The sequence below is a fragment of the Trifolium pratense genome, linkage group LG5, assembly GCF_020283565.1.
Source record: "Trifolium pratense cultivar HEN17-A07 linkage group LG5, ARS_RC_1.1, whole genome shotgun sequence".
NCBI lineage: Eukaryota > Viridiplantae > Streptophyta > Magnoliopsida > Fabales > Fabaceae > Trifolium > Trifolium pratense.
Genome location: NC_060063.1, coordinates 45,530,826 through 45,547,517, shown reverse-complemented (window position 1 = coordinate 45,547,517; position 16,692 = coordinate 45,530,826). Strand labels below are relative to the sequence as shown.

Sequence of the window (16,692 nt, the reverse complement as noted above, 5' to 3'; positions counted from 1 at the left end):
TGCAGTATACATAGTTAAAAATCACCGCAATTTGCAATGTAAATTATCATAGTAGGTGGCTGCTACTTCCTAGGAGCTTACTTTGTTATAAATTTCTCATCATGTTGTGCGAAAATTCTAACTTAGGGATTTCATTCATCTTGTCCAAGGAATCAATACCGAAAATCGAAAAGGATATGCATTATGTTAGTTTTCAAAGTGTAATCCTCAATTTTATTCCACAACAATAAAATACGTTTGGCCTCGCCAGGCCTCCCTGGCTTCGCTAGGCTCGACAGCACACGGCGCGCGCTATACAAACAAAGCAACACACACACACACTAAAAATGCTAACACATTATAGCTTATAAGCTCGTATGATAAAAAAAAGTCATGTTTGGTAACGGTCAAATCATAAAGGGCTGATGCTTCCATGGACCAGTTGCACATAATGCTAAACTGCTAAAATGATAATTCAAATTTGAAAAAGTGAAAAAGTAGTGATAAAACTGACTGAACTTATCAATATTTACTCGTATTTCTTAATATATGTGCAAAATTCTAAAAGGACCAATGATTTGGGATGTCGGAGGGAGTATATTTTTTATGTAAATTCCACACGAATTTGAGCAAACCAATTCCAAAATACCGCGAATCATGTAGTACGTACAAACCAATTCGCGGTTCTCATGTTATTTTCTTGGTCTTGAGGTTGCAGTTGCACACTCAAAAGGAGGGAATCACCATTTCACAAAGAAAATATTGTTTGGATTTGCTTAAGGACAAAACCAACATCTGAACTGAGGTGTTCAGGTCAAAATATGTCGATGATGATGATTCGACTTGTAGAACTTATGATTGGTGATGATTGCAATTTCACCATGTTTTAATGCTTTGCTGCACACCATATCCTATAAGTTGTTTATTGAAGCAATCCCTTATTCTATTGTCATTTCTAATGCAAGTGAATATATTAGTCTTGAATGAATTTTAATATTGTACCATAGGTGTTTCTGGGATAAGTTAAAACCGCCATTGATCTTAGTGATTCAAATGCTTTTTATTTGTGTTAGCGAATAAGCCATTTGTTTCTTATAAATAGGACTAGAGGTAGTGATTTTAATATTGTCAGATTGATCACGGAGGAGTACTGATGTTTAGCTGATCAGCTAATCAATGGATAGTTTCTAGTTCGGTGAGTGTTGTGAAGCAGCAGGAATGCAGAAAACTAATCTTCTGGAATCCGGTTCTATCATGAAGAGGTCTAAGTAAAAAGACAACTTTGGCTTCTCAGAATGTGTATGATTGTGTTGCGACAGGACTCAAGGACAGACTTGGAGAAATGCCAGATTGCATTCTTCATCATATTTTGTCATTTATGGAGACAAGACATGCAATTCGAACTTATGCTTTATCGAAAAGGTGGAGGTATATTTGGACTTCTATAACAAAAGTTAAATTGTTTTCGTATTAGTTATAAACTGTTTTCATATGCTATCTAGGAAACTGTTGATAGTGAAGAATTGAAGGAATAAGACAGTTGCTTGTGCAACAAGCCAACTGTCAAATAGTGTTAGTTAATAGCTGTTACAGGTTGTTAGAAGTATTTACAACCTCTTACAGTCAGTTATAGGCCTTACATATTTGTATATAAACAGATCCATTATCCATAGTTATCGTAACGATTCAGTTAGTGTAATAAAATTTTCTTCTCTTCCCTTCAAGCTCTGCGCACGCTCATTCTTTCTCTGCTATGTTAGGCACTACTTGCGCCTAACGCAGAAGCATCTTCCACCATTGTAACACTCATTGAGCTCACAAATGGTAGAATACACTACTCTTTACATGGTATCAGACCTCTAATGATGAGGTACTGCCATCTTTGATTCTTGCACTTTTCTTCACTCTTTAGTCACATTTTTTCTCTGTGAGTACTCTTTTCTCTTGCATCTTCTTGATCTTTCTTTGCATTCCTGGTCCCTTGCTTCATCTTCTTCACAGTTATTGTATAAATTTTGTTCATAGTATAGAAATAAGTAAGAATGATGATTGTAATATGTGGCAAAAAAGATTTGGACATGCTTCACAATATGCGAAATTGTTTGAAATCAATAAAGTTTTTCCTTTTGTGCAAGTCAATAAATCTATTGATCCCTGTGACATTTGTTTCTATGTTTGGTTTCAAATACTTCTTAACCATTGTTGATGGCAGAAGTAGATTCACTTGGATCTACTTTATGAAACTTAAGTAAGAAGCCTCATCACATATTAAATCTTTTTGCAATATGATTAAAACTCAATTTGAAACTAATATCAAATGCATTAGAACTGACAATGGAACTGAATTCTTAATCAAAGATTTTTATCTTGAAAATGGTATTTTACTCCAATGTTCTTGTGTTAGTGCACCTCAACAAAATGGCATAGTAGAGAGAAAACACCAACACATTCTTGGTATTACTCGAGCTCTACTATTCCAAGCCATAAACATATTACCATCTCCTTTTTTAAAATGAATTTCCTGATATCAAAGTTTTTGGTTCACTATAGTTTTTGCATCCACACTTCAATCCAATAGAAAGAAGTTGGATTCTAGGTCAAGAAAATGCATTTCACTTGGTTTTAAACATGGTGTTAATTAAAGGCCACATTGTCATACCTCAATTTTTGACCTAAGATCCCACCTCATATTCTCATGCATCATTAATAAAAAAATAATAATAAAATACAAGATATCTTGTTGTGATTGCCTCTTTGGTAAGAAATGGTTTTGAATCAAGAAATTCAAGAAAAGGTTCCAAAAATCAAAGACTAGGATTTTAAAATTTTTAGTATAGAAAATTTCATGTTCATGGAGCCAACTTTTCAAGATCGTATCTTCTTCCTCAAGTATCATAAATTTGCAAACAACGGCTCTTTGGAAAGCTATCATGGCATATCGAAATGTGGTAAAACGATTTGAAGTCCAAAGGATCTTTACAATGCTTAAAGTTGATGACCAAAGTTGATTCTTCAAGTTGTTGAAAATCTCCACACTTAGAATTTTTTTTTCTAAGTTGTTTTTGACCTTATCAAGTGCATGACTTTGCAAGCTTATAACTTCCAATCCAAGCAACCATTTTGAGCAAACAAGAGCTTCACGTCAATATTTCATATGCTCCTATATCATGGTGAAGAGTTTGGATTCAGAAGAGTTCTTGAAAGGCTTATAACAACAAGGAAACATGAGATGTCAAATTGTAAAAACTGTCAAAAACACTTAGAATTTTTCTAAGTGTCAAACAGCTTAAACTTTGAATTTTGGTGGCCCGTTTTCTCTATGATAGAAATGGATTCAGGACAAGTGATCACCATGAAAGTTGTATAGGGTCATGCCGTCTTTCCAATGGTTCCAAGTTCATGAATTTACCTTGTTTGAAGACCAAGTTTCGAAGTGATGAAGTAGCCATGACAGAGTTGTTTTTAAAGGTCCAATTTCATGTCAAGTTTCAAGTCAAACCCTTGCCAAACCTAAGGGAGCTTCCTTTGCAGGCTATGTTGCTTCTAAATCTTAGCAAAATGAGTGTTTTACACAGACCCTTGATACATTACACAAAGACTTGAAGCTTTATCCAAGCAACATGCATAAAGTTCATAAACACTTTGTTAAAGTTTCACTTTTCTCCAACAACTTTTGCATTGAGCTCCTAACTTGTTTCTTCTGATCACACTCCATCTTAATGTTTAGAAGCAACTCCCTAAACTCCGAGAAAGCCTCCCTATTTGCCTCCTTGTACACTCCATCTCATCTTGGAACCACAAAGCTTTTTCAACCACTTTTGTAACTTTGGAGACAAACCAGCATTGAGATGCAACCAAACTGACTTCCATCAACTTCTGAAGACACATTGGAACCTCTATAAAAGCCCCTCAAGCCTCAGAACTAAATCATCAACAACATCCACAGAAATTCACTCAAAAACTCCATTAAAGAACTTCAAAAATCCAAATTTTCGAAATCTCTAAACCATTCAATTTCTTTGAGTTTTTTCCATCAAAACATCATCAATACATCATAACAAAGCTTCTGTATGCATTGATCATCAACTGAAACACCTCCATTACCATCTCCCAAATCCCGTTTTTTGTCACTTTCAACTTGAATTGGGTAGAACATTTCAGAAGGTTTAAAGGAAAAGTAACCATACCATTACACTCCTGGGGACTCAAGGAAGCTAAAGGTATCATTTTCTCATCTTGAAACATCATTTGAAGGGGCATTGGACCTTGCTCCAATAGGCACAGTTGGCTGAGTGTTTGGTTTATTTATGGAGAGGTCACGGGTTCAACACCCTCCTCTGCCTTTTTCTTTAAGAACCCCTTTATTTTATTTTATTTCTTTTTTTTTATTGTTATATATATCATTAAAAATATCTAAAAAAATCCCAAAAAACATATTTCTTTGTTTTCTTTATCAGAAATAATAAAATACAAAAAAAATACTTTTCTTTATCATTTTAATTTAATTTTGTCTAAATCCAAGGGAAGGGATTGTTTTGTTGACTTTGTGTCATTATGTGATTTTTGCATGTTTACTTGTTTATCTTCGGTCTTTACTTTCAAAACACAAAATCCTAAACATTCAAAAAAAAAACTAATCTTCAAAAATAATCTTTTTTAAGAAACCTTGACTTTCGTCAAGAGATTTTCAACTCTTTTTCAAATAAATGCTTTAACACACTTAAGCATATCCAAACATTTTCAAAAGACTAAAAAATACAAAAACTCATTCAAACCTTTTGCCACTTGGCTTTTGACTTTAAATTTTTTCTCAAAGAGTTTAGACATGAGTCATCTATGATTGAAAACTCAAATTCCCCATAACATTTAATCAAAAGATATTGATTCTTTTCCACCTAGGAGAGTTAGTGGCATACTTGTTGATTTGATATCCAAGTTGGAGCCCTTCCCTATTGTGAAGCAAAGATCTATCGTCATCATGTTTGTGGTGGATTAAAGGAGTTTTAACTTAAGATGACAACTTGTCTCTTCTCCTAAAAACAAATCAAACAAACCACTTTATTATTTTTTACCCCGAACTACGAGGTTTTGATCCTTCATTGGTACGTAGGCATGAGACTTTCACGTCTTTCCAAATCAAAAATTAATAAAAAGATATTTCTTTTCTCATCTCCCCAATCATTTACAGGCAAACAATTTTAGCCAAAGACATATATATTACAAGAGGTTCCTATAGAGTATTATAGATGCTTAGGGTGCTAATACCTTCCCTTTGCATAATCAACCCCCGTACCTTGATCTCTTATTGCATTGCTTATTGCTTTATTGCTTCTCTAGCTTTGCATGTTTATTTGTGGGTTTTATTCGATATTTTCCCCTTCCCTTGGATAAATTAAAGTTCGGTGGTGACTTCTTATTTTACGAGTCAAAGTCTAATCAATAGCTTTGATCTCCGAAAATCACCGCGACACACATTTTACTTGATCTTCAATCAAAAGAAATTTTCGTATCTGGAGATGTGTTTTTTGAACACATTTTTCCTTACAAATCATCAAACAATAGTGAATCTCCAATTTCTTATGCCACTAACAATCACAATTCTTATGATGACTTGTTTCTCACTCCACCTGACACACAATATCCTCCATCTTCAAATCCTCGAAATCATTCTCCATTAATATCTCCAATCTCAACCAGTAACCATAATCTTCCCTTATCTATGCTAAATCCTCCCACTCCATCTCATCACCTCACAGATACCAATTCTCCACATCAATCTGATATACCTCCATCTATCAACTCTCCCTCTCCAATACAACCACCACCTCATAAAAATGCTATTGGGTGTAAACGGGTCTTCAAATTGAAATTACATGCTGATGGTACAGTTGAGAAATACAAGGCACATTTAGTTGCAGAGCAGTTCACACAAACTGAAGGAATAGATTACATGGATACAATGAGAGTATTCTTGCCTTTAGCTGCTTCTCAAAACTGGCCTCTATTCCAATTGTATGTAAACACAGCCTTCTTACATGGTTATTTAAATGAAGAAGTGTACATGCAACCACCACCTGGCTTAATCACTCAGCACCCTAACTTGGTATGCAAGTTACAGAGATCCTTACTATGCAAGGCAGACAGATCTTCTTTTGACCGACTCTGACAACAGGTTGGTTTGAACTTTGAATATTTGGTATAGCAATATGTGTGTCATACCTTACATTGAGTGATATATAGTTTTTTTCCCACATTTCAGATATACAAGCTTGAATTAGAGCAAAATCGATTAGAAGAGGATGCTTTTGTTTATAATTGGCTTCAACAACAGCTTAAACTCTCACCAGCATACAACAAGGTACATCACAAGCTCTGCATATCATCAATGTAACATTTTGTTTGTGGCTTATGCCTTATGGAACCCAATTGTAATTTTTTTACAGGTTTTTTATTCTTATACTAAATTTTTTTGCATGCTACTTCATTCTGTTCATTGTACATTTTGTGTATATTAACCAACATTTTGCTACTGATATACTAATTAGCAATTACACGTTCCTTTGTCATAAAGATGCTTGAAATTGGAGTTTCCATGGAGAAGCAAAAATCATGTAAAATGGGAGAGATAAGAGATGATGAACTTTGTGACATTTCTTTTGAAGAATTATTAGCACGAGAAAGAAGGATACATTTTGGTCAGTTGATTTTCGTTTCATGCTTACAAGAAAAGAAAGGAACCACAAATCGGTTCGCGCGTATTAGTTGACGGCACTTTTGCAAATTGGTCATCCAAATTCGTGTGGAATTGACGTAGTCGAAAGCGGGAAGGAATAACAAGCGTTAATCCTATCACAAAAACACAAGTTTGCAAGCGACAAACCTATCATATAGGACTCTGGAATCCACCGGAAAGATAATTTGGAATCCACCAAACTTGAGAAAATTTTCTATGATTTTATTGAATGAAAAGATTGCCTTCAAGGCTGCAATAGTTTAGTTTAATCAGCAGGAAAAAATAAAAAGAACAAATATAGCTAAAAGATTGTAAAAGAAAATAACAAACCTAGCTAAATAAAAATAACAAATCTAACTAAAATATAATAAAATTAAATTTATCTAAAATAATAAAATACTAAAGAAACCCTTCTGCAATGAAAATCGATAAAGAAACCCTTCAAGGCTATAATTTACTCGAGGTAATGTAGTCTAGAGGTAATATTTCTTCGAGCCGGAAAATTTGGCAACGATTCTAAGATGGTCCCACGCCAGGGGCTATAATTTGTTGTAGAGCTATCCTCACGCCACAAACACTTAGTATCATCTTTTCTTCTCCTTAGCGTTTCATAAAAAAACTGTAGTTTTAAACAATTAATAAAAAGAAAAAAAGAGTTAGAAATGAGAAGCTACATATAACTTGTACATTGATAAAAGATTAAAGGAACATGAGAAACAATGACATACCTCAACGAATGCTTGAGGATTAATGCAAGTATCCAAGACCCAAGATATAGTTTCAGGGACACAACACAAAAGTAAGAAATTAACAATAACTGAATAAAAAGTTTCATTTACTTCTGAAAGAATGTATAGGTCCATATGCTTGATACTTGGTGGAGGGGATGGAATATCCAACAACTCTAGTTTTGGTCCATCCTACATATAAATTAAGGGCAAATTAATTAATACTCACAATTTAAATATATAGATTGAATGAATGAATGAATGAACCAAACAAGTAGTTAGTTAATATTCATATTCATACTCACCACACCATAATTATGAAAGATGGAGAGAGATAGTGATATAAAAACATTTTGAGGTTTGATATTTTGGAGAACTTCCCTCACATAAAAAACATCAAAATCATCAATCGAGATCCTAAGACGGACTTGTAGTTGAGTAGACATGTTTAAAAAAGATATAATAGGTTTTGAGCGATGAAAACCCTCAAATCCACATGACAATAGATTTGGAGCATCAATTTTGGCCTCCTTCAAGTTAGAGCAATCCGATACCCTTAAATATTTAAGTTGAACACTTGAAATATTAATCGTATCTGACAGTATACAATGCCATATCTCCAACGTCTCAAGAAATGGAAATTTTGGTAATAGTTCAAGAAACCATTTTTCTGTGATAATAGTAGTACCATTAAAACACAAGAGCAACTCTTTTAAATATTTGAGGTGAATAAAATCAATCTTAAATGGTGTGTTCAAACGATGATCATAGCAATAATATAAACTCTTAAGACTCGAAGCAGCTTCATCGATATAAACCTCTTTTATTCCATCAACATAAACTGTGTTTAGCTTTTGTAGACCATGCATGCTCAAACACTTCATACTGCCACTTAAAAGCATCAAAATTATAACTTCAATCAAAGGACAACAAGAAATGAGACGCTCAATTGCTTGTTTATCTTCCAAAAGGACATGCAACAAATGTAATTCTCTCAACGACAAAAACTTATTAATCGAATGATTCATGAATGCTTGATCGACTCTAATACCTCCTTCTAACATCAACTTGGTAAGTGATTTGACTTCAATTACACCCTTCGGTAAGACATAACATTCGCCCCGACCCTGACCATTCTCATCCTGGCTGATGGAACCATATTTAGGCAAACAAATACTTAAAATTTCAACACTTTCACCGACCAACTTCAAGCAAAGATCAAGATCATTTGGCATGTAGCGAAGATCTAATATTGCAAAGTAAAATTCTTTGATGGCCAACCTTCGGTCCCAAAACCATAATAATCTGCTCTTTACATATTCAATGAAGTCCTTACTCTTCCTAGGTATATCTTCCGTTGGTTGTATCTCATTTATGAAATCAAGATCGCAAAAACATAAGCAGGGAAAAGTATACCATGTATCTAACCAAGTCTTTGACAAAACACTTGTCCTAGCAGCTTCTTCCGATATTAGCCTTGATAGTATGTTATGAAGAATGAATTTTGGTAGATTTGACAATTTGTCCTCTGCTTCTTCCATTTCTGATGTGAAAGCAACAACAACAACATTTGAGACTCTGTTAAATTATTCATAATCATGTGTTGCAAACAATCACGCCTTTAATAAAATAAAATTTATTTTGATTTTATAACAAGAAGCTTAACCAGTGGAAGATTATAATCAAATCAAATATCAAATATATATGAAATAAAGCAAAAACAACAACCACTAATTGATACACTACCGAAAATACAAATTATGATATAGAGATTTTAAATATGACGCTTGTTAGGGCGGCTATTTCTTGACCTAGTCGCTATATTTTTTATTTAATACCTCTTTTATTGACAGTTTATTATATAATAAAATGGTATGATTTTTTTTAGTAAAAAAAAAATATAAATGTAAGTACTTTATAAATTATTTTCAATTATATTGTTACATGTTATGTGTGTAAATTTGTTTATATATGAAGTTTTTTATTGTCATAAGATTCACAATAATATTTTAATTTTTTTTATTTGATATTTTTTTAAGGTTGACGGATCACCGCAGTATATGTGGAAATCCGCGGGATGGGGATGAGGAAGAAAACTACTCGAAGCAGGTAATGATGATAGAGATGGGGGACATCTTATATAGTTTGTGAAATTTGAAAATAATTTTAGTCGCAACAGCCACAATTATAACAACCATAATGACCTCAATCGCAACAACCACAACCGCTACCGTATCCGCGACCGTAATTTAAAACAATAGTATTAGCGACTAGGAAAATGTTTACTTGAAGAGAAATAAAATATGATGGTAAACAAAGAGAGAAAAAGGATACACATTCTAACAAATGCATAGACAAAGAACACAACACAAAGTAACACAGATTTTATAAAAGAAATATAGTTGCGTACCTTTCACAAGTTTTCTCCTCCTTTTCACCTCTTATTTTATTCTACATGTCATTCACAAAACCTCTATTTATAACAATAACACTATCTTTTTTTTAAAAAAAATAATAGGTTTAATACTTTTGTAAAATATAGACGATTTTAAAAGATTTTATATAAATTGTGTCAAAAAAAAAGATTTTATATAAAAAAAAATTGAGGTTTTGTAAGGATTTAGATTTTAGAGTTTAAATGACTAGTTTAAAAAATTTTAAAAAAAAAAAAAAAAAAAAAACTTAAAAGTGGATTTAGATTTAAATGACTAGTTTAATAAAAAAAAAATCTTGATGATTTTAAAAGATTTTGTAGGATTTTTCAATTTAAAAGATAAGATTTTTCAAATCTGATAGATTTGTAATACCAATTTTTAAGATTTTAAAGTAATTTATGATTTTTTTTTAATCAAACAAACATAATTATGAATGTTTAAGATTTCCCTTTCAAAAGACCTTTTTTTTTGGCACAAGTCCCTTTTTTTAATATGTGTAACAACTTTTTTTTTTTTGAAAAGATGTAACAACTTATTAGTAACGGTTTCTTATAAAATAAAAAACTTATTTTCTTACGCATAAAAAAAACTTCATTATATTCTTCCAAGTAAGGGTTGATGAACTTGTGAGTAATTTGTTTGGTGTGGAGATGAGTACACCCGAGTCAGCTGCTAATTATATGAATGAATACCTTGTATTTATTTGGCGTTCCATCAAACATTAATCATCAATGTCATAACTTTTCAACGATTAATGTTGACCTTAATATAGAAGAAATTCAAGCTCCATGTCATTGGTAAACGTATTCATCGACCATCATCTTGTGGGATCAACCAGCGTTTAGGACATAAATAATTTTTTATTTTTGAAAAATAAATAAGTTGTTTATTAATATTTAATGTATTAAAATGTCATGGACTTGCCCGTGAATATTGGCGGCCCTAAATACTGTTTGAAATTGCTGGGGATTTGGGTAGTCCTTTGGCTCTCGATGAGGAAACTAAGAAATGAGCTTTTGGCCATTTTGCAAGGTTTTTTGTTTTTTTGGTACATTTTTTGCAAGAATTTTAATAGATGTTGATCTAAACTCAAACTTGCGTGAAAGAACCCTTGTTGAAAGGAATAACTTTGATTTTTATGTTGATGTTGAAGATGAGAATCTTCCTTCGTTTTGAAAAAAAAAATTGACAAATTTTTTTTCTAAGTTTTAATATCCCACAAAAGTAAGTGATGACTTTCTTTAACTTTGTTTTTGTTATTTTTTTTTAGTTCTTGATTAGAGTTAAAATTGATTAGGTTTTGGGTAGCAAAATATAGCAATTGGATTTTTTGAGAATTATTTATGTTAGTTAGTAGTTTTTTGTGATTAGTAAAAATTGGTATTAAAACTTTGTTTAAGAATGTGATTGTTGTTTTTTATGAAATTCTTTTATGTAGTTCAATTTTCAACTAACACTACAATGCAGAAAATTACAACAAGAAGGAAACAAAAGGAAATTACATCAAGAAGAAAGTGAAAAGAAACTACAAAATTAAGGCTCAAAACATGGATTCGGATTGTTGGTGTAAGTGTGATCATTAGTCTATTCCAAACACAATGCCTTATAAAGGCTACAACCAATATATATGGCTTGTAATCAATCAATCTTCACAGAAGAGTAGATCTTGCGGACAAACCAGAAGCAAGCATAGAAGCCAATGGTTCCAGTCACAACAAAGAAGGCATACGAAATTATTATCATATACCCAAAGTAAAGGATGCCTGAGACCAGCTTTGTAATCTCCAACTTGGTAAAGAAGTAGAAAATTGAGTAGAGGAAAAGGTAAACAGCTGATGACCCGGCAGTGAGGTACGATCTCCACCACCAATTGTAGTCTTCGCTGCACAACTGGAAGTAGCAAAGCACAACCGTAATCTCTGCACAGGTGATCAATAGAATGACGAACACTATGAAAAGGAAGCCAAAGATGTAGTAGAACTGGTTCAGCCATATTGATGTAAGGATAAAGAAGAGCTCGATAAACACTGCACCAAAGGGAAGAATGCCACCAATCAGAATTGAGAACACAGGTGTCATATACCACGCCTGCTCGGGTACCTGCCTAGGAATTTTATTAGTCTTGACAGGGTCTTCAATTTGTGGCTTTTTAAAACCCAGGTAACTGCCGACAAAGACCAAGGGTACCGATATACCAAACCATAAGCACACTAAAGCAATCATTGTTCCAAAGGGGACTGCCCCAGAGGACTGCTCCCCCCAGATCAAAGCATTCAGCACAAAGAAGATAGCAAAAAGAATGCCCGGAAACATAAACGCTGTTTTTAAGGTATTCCTCTTCCACTCGGTACCCTTGAACATCTTGTACAAGCGTGCCGATGAGTAGCCAGCGAATAAACCCATAAAAACCCACAGTAGAACCATTGCAGTCATGAGACCTCCCCGATTAGATGGTGACAAGAACCCTAGCAAAGCGAATATCATTGTCACAAGTGTCATTCCAAAGATCTGAACACCAGTACCAACATAAACACAAAGCAAATTTGAATTGATTGGTGGCCTGAAAACATCTCCATGAACAAGTTTCCACCCTGTTTCTTCTTGGGCCTCATCTTGGGTTTCTAGCTGGTTATAATTGGCAATATCTCTGTAAAGAGTTCTCATCATGATCATTGCCACCATTCCAGAAAGGAATAGAACAATCATCAGAGAGTTAATGATGGAGAACCAGTGGATCTGATCATCATTCATTAGAAGATATGTGTCCCACCGTGATGCCCATTTGATCTCACTTTCCTGAAAACGTACTGCCAATATTAGCTCATAGTGTCATATAACGGATGAGTTGAAATTTGATGAGTAGCCAAAGTTTTAATCAGCAATACCTTAAAGGAAACATCATATGTAAATACTATATCCTTGTTCGTGTCAACTTCTTGTGGGACAGTACTACCTTGCATCAAATTTTTGGTATCTTTGTTGCATGTTGTTACCTGTGGATTCTTGTCATTCCATTCCTTGTATTCATGATTAATACTGTTCACAGTTATAGAACTCATGAGAGAAAGCCAAGGCACACAGAAATCAGGAAGTCGTTTGAAATCTACTAGAAAGCAATCAAACATACAATCTCTTTATTTCACAGAAATGATTTCAATGCATGTGGTAACCACAAATGCAAAAGATATGAGAAAGAGGACATGTCCCAGGAGTAACTGATAGCTTCCTATTAATAAGATATCTATGACAATAAAATTATCTTCAAACAAAAGAAAAATCTTAACATAAGTAAGATCTATTAGATAACTACTCATACAATCTGTTTCATTTGCATTCTTTTGACCAACAGCCTATTCTAGTTCGAGATATAAAACATTGTATTGGACAAAGTTCAATCATGTAATGCTGAATTAAGAATGCAATACCCCGTAAACACGCACACGCGCGCGCACACACACAAAACACATACACAGAGGCAGAGTGGAAAAGAACAAGACCTGTTTGGTGTGACCTCAAATCCAACAATGCGAGCAGAACCAGTTTCAGGATCCTTGTGATACATGACTCTAAAACTCAAGTGGTTATTGATAAAATATTTCTCCTCCTTGCTCTGTATGAAATTGGAAATTCTAAGAATTAGGGGGACTAAAATGATACTTGAAAATCTATAATAGAAGCAAATCTGAGTTAGCAAGTTATACCCCTTGATAGTTTCCTTTGAACCCAACACGAAAACCGTGTTCGTATGTTGTAGATTGAATTCCGTCCCTCCTTTGTCTAAGAACAGCAACTGGAAGGTTATCCAAAACCCTGCATGTTCAATTCAAATCTTTAAGGCTAAAGAGAATATAAATGAGAAACATATAGACAAGCCGGAAATCGGCCAACAAATTAAACTTAAGTTATTTAACGAACTCAAACTCATACTCAAACTACAAAACAAAGCATCAACTTCAATATATTTGTCACTTACATGTTCACTCGATATTCATCATCAATTTTTTCTTTAAAATTCTTTGCAGATTCAGGATCCAAAATTGCATGGCAAGCAACAGTACAGGACTGTTCCTTCCTCATATGAAACTGAGGGAAAAAAACAAAACCAAAATTATTTAGGTTGACATTACAAAACAAAGCACAATGGTCACTGAATTAAATGCTATACAATTGATAAAGGATGAGGTAACAGATTCCCACCGTATATATTGAGTTTTCAATGCGATCACCTCGCAGAACCTCCCCCAAATTTTCTGCACTGTTCACAATCTTGGTAGGCTTGCAATACTTCAAGTAGTAGTAGTCATATGGAAGTTGAGTCTTCGTAGACGACAATTTGTTCACCTTGACATAGAGAGCATCACCCTGGTCCCACAGATGAATTAATAAATCAATATCTTCAAACACATGCAATAATACTGTAAACAAAACAAACCCCCTTTTTTTTTAAATGCAGTGTTCTCTATCTCAATCAAATCCCCAAAATCAACAGTTACAAGTTCGCGAAAGGGTACACTACTATGTTTTCTTTTCTTCCTTGAAATGAAAACATCTAACACAGTTTCACCATTCATCACACATGATAATGAGCTTCAAAACGGAAAGGAGTAAGATTCAAACAGCAATTAAAGCAATTGATACTAAAAATGAAGATCTCCTAAGCAGGGACGGAACTAGGTAGTGAAGAAAAGGGGCAGCCGCCACCCCATCATACATATAGTAGTAGTATAATATCCTATGTAACATATATATTGCCACCCCTGTTATTTAAAAAAAATTAGTAGTCTGCCACCCTTCTTTTTGGTCCACTCAATCTTTCATAAAGATATACTAGTATACTTATAAAATAATAATATTTGTTAACTATTTTAATCTAAGTCCCGTGAGCTTAACTCAGTTGGCAGAACATTGCTTATATATGCAGGAGGGCGGGGTTCAAATTCCGGTCATCCCACCTAACCAGTAAAATAAATAAGTAACAAAACTTGTTTACCATGTCTATTCCTATTCCCAAGTAGTCTAGTTTCTTTTAGAAAAACACAAGGATGTGTTTGGTAACACAAATAAACTAGCTTATAGCTTATTATAGTAGCTTATAAGCTTGTTTCATAAAATTAGAGGTGTTTGGTAACAAGTTTTTATTAGTAGCTTATAGCCTTTTTTTCATATGCTATTTCAAGTAGCGTTTGAACTTATAGCAGCTTATAGTTTTTTACCTCTTATTCCAATTTTAACCTTATTATATTTATTTTATTTTTTTTTTAATAAAAAACTACTCACTCACAAAAATAACTACCCACTCACATAAAATAACCATGTACTTTTATGTCATTTTATGATTACAAAAGCTAAATTTACCAAACACTTTAATTTCATTCTACTAGGTTTTCTAAGCATGGTTATTTTAATGTTATAATCTAAGAAAAACACGGGCACTCTTTAGATCAGACGTGTCCTGGTGTCCGACACCGACACAACATCGACACTTATGATTACATTGAATTATTTTATTTAGTCAAATTATTTTTGTTGTCAATATGTCGGTGTCCGTGTCTGGTCCGATATCCGTATTGTTTTATAGGTTATAATATATAGCTCTGTCTTTTTAAAAAAGATTCTTAAATAGTGTTGTGTTTAAAAATATTAAATAGCAGAAATTAGTTATGGTTGATGTTATTTATCAAGTGTTATATTTTCGCCACCCTCGATATTTTTTCTGGTTTCGTCCCTGCTCCAAGTATCCTTCTGTTGAACTAAGCATTCCATAAAAAAAAAATTCCAAATTAAGACAGCAACATAATAGCTAAGTGTCTGCTTGGTTAAATGTTGCATTATATCGTAATTGATTTTGTCTTTATCAATTTACACCTATGAAGCACGGACATAGACACCAGACAGATGCGACACATATATACATTAACACGTTGACACCAGTGTCAAAAATAATTTGAGAAAACGACATAAGTCAATGTAATCATATGTGACGGTGACACGCCTAATTCAAGGAGTGCCATGCTTCATAGATTTACACTAAGGATAAGTGTCAAACTTGCTTTCAGAGTAACAAAAGAAAAATCATCCAAACACAAATCAATCCACAATTATAACCAAATCAATTATACAAAATCTATCTTATTCAAACTAAGCACAAATTAACTCGTCCAAGATAATTAACACAATATATCAGTTCATCAATAATCATAAAATCGAGTATCAATAAAAAAAGAGAGAACACGAATCGTCACAGATCAGAGCTAAAACCCTAGATCCAAGCAATTTTAGGAATCAACGACATAGCATGGAAATTGGAAGATGTAATGAAAATCGAGAGGGGGGTAATGGAAAACATACGGTTTGGAAATCGCGAGGAGCGACGCCGGGAAGGTAGAAGGAATGGACGGAGGAGATGAGGATGAGGAGAGTAGTGAAGAAGGCGGTTGTTGAACGGACGGAGATGGCGGTGCATTCCATCTTCTCCTTCATCGTCTGAGGTGAGAGAGAGGAAAGAAAAGAAAAGAAAAGATGTGGAAAATGGAATATGAAGAAAATTAATTAGGTGCTATGGTACTCTAAACTTACCACACCTGACAGAGACACTGTAATAATAAATTTTAAATTATTCAATTCATTAATTAAGAATAATAATAATAATATTTGTCAAAAAAAAATTAATCTATAACAATAATAATGGAAAACATTTCTTTTGGTGTAGCCTTTTTTTATTCAAAATATACCTTTTTCAATTTTTTTGTATTTTATTTAAAATTTAACTTCCCTTCAACTTACTATTTCATTGGTAGTTTTTTACCATAGTTTTATA

The 16,692-nt window shown here is 33.4% G+C and overlaps 2 protein-coding genes across 2 annotated transcripts; both read right to left on the bottom strand.

The window, feature by feature from the left end:
- Positions 1 to 7,166: 7,166 nt before the first annotated feature.
- LOC123886774 (putative FBD-associated F-box protein At5g53635) lies at positions 7,167 to 8,981 on the bottom strand. Its single transcript, XM_045936062.1, has 3 exons — positions 7,746 to 8,981; positions 7,441 to 7,632; positions 7,167 to 7,331 (listed from the first exon to the last, which is right to left on the bottom strand). The coding sequence occupies exons 1-3, from the start codon at positions 8,979 to 8,981 to the stop codon at positions 7,167 to 7,169; spliced, it is 1,593 nt and encodes a 530-aa protein (XP_045792018.1).
- A 2,378-nt stretch (positions 8,982 to 11,359) lies between these two features.
- On the bottom strand, positions 11,360 to 16,475 carry LOC123883161 (transmembrane 9 superfamily member 7). The gene is made up of 7 exons (XM_045931892.1): positions 16,224 to 16,475; positions 14,073 to 14,237; positions 13,849 to 13,958; positions 13,577 to 13,685; positions 13,373 to 13,485; positions 12,761 to 12,911; positions 11,360 to 12,671 (listed from the first exon to the last, which is right to left on the bottom strand). Exons 1-7 carry the CDS (start codon positions 16,353 to 16,355, stop codon positions 11,514 to 11,516), a joined length of 1,938 nt encoding a protein of 645 aa, XP_045787848.1. The 5' UTR covers positions 16,356 to 16,475; the 3' UTR covers positions 11,360 to 11,513.
- Positions 16,476 to 16,692: the final 217 nt, after the last annotated feature.

Bases quoted from the DNA above. Each gene is read 5' to 3' on its own strand.
- LOC123886774 (XM_045936062.1), bottom strand. From the start codon at position 8,981: ATGGAAGAAGCAGAGGACAAATTGTCAAATCTACCAAAATTCATTCTT. The intron at 7,633-7,745 runs GTGAGTATGAAT...ATTTATATGTAG, and splicing joins TCTTTCATAATTATGGTGTG to GATGGACCAAAACTAGAGTT. The intron at 7,332-7,440 runs GTATGTCATTGT...TTAAAACTACAG, and splicing joins ATCCTCAAGCATTCGTTGAG to TTTTTTTATGAAACGCTAAG.
- LOC123883161 (XM_045931892.1), bottom strand. From the start codon at position 16,355: ATGAAGGAGAAGATGGAATGCACCGCCATCTCCGTCCGTTCAACAACC. The intron at 13,486-13,576 runs GTATAACTTGCT...AATTTCATACAG, and splicing joins TCAAAGGAAACTATCAAGGG to AGCAAGGAGGAGAAATATTT. The intron at 12,912-13,372 runs GTCTTGTTCTTT...AACTGTGAACAG, and splicing joins TTTGAGGTCACACCAAACAG to TATTAATCATGAATACAAGG.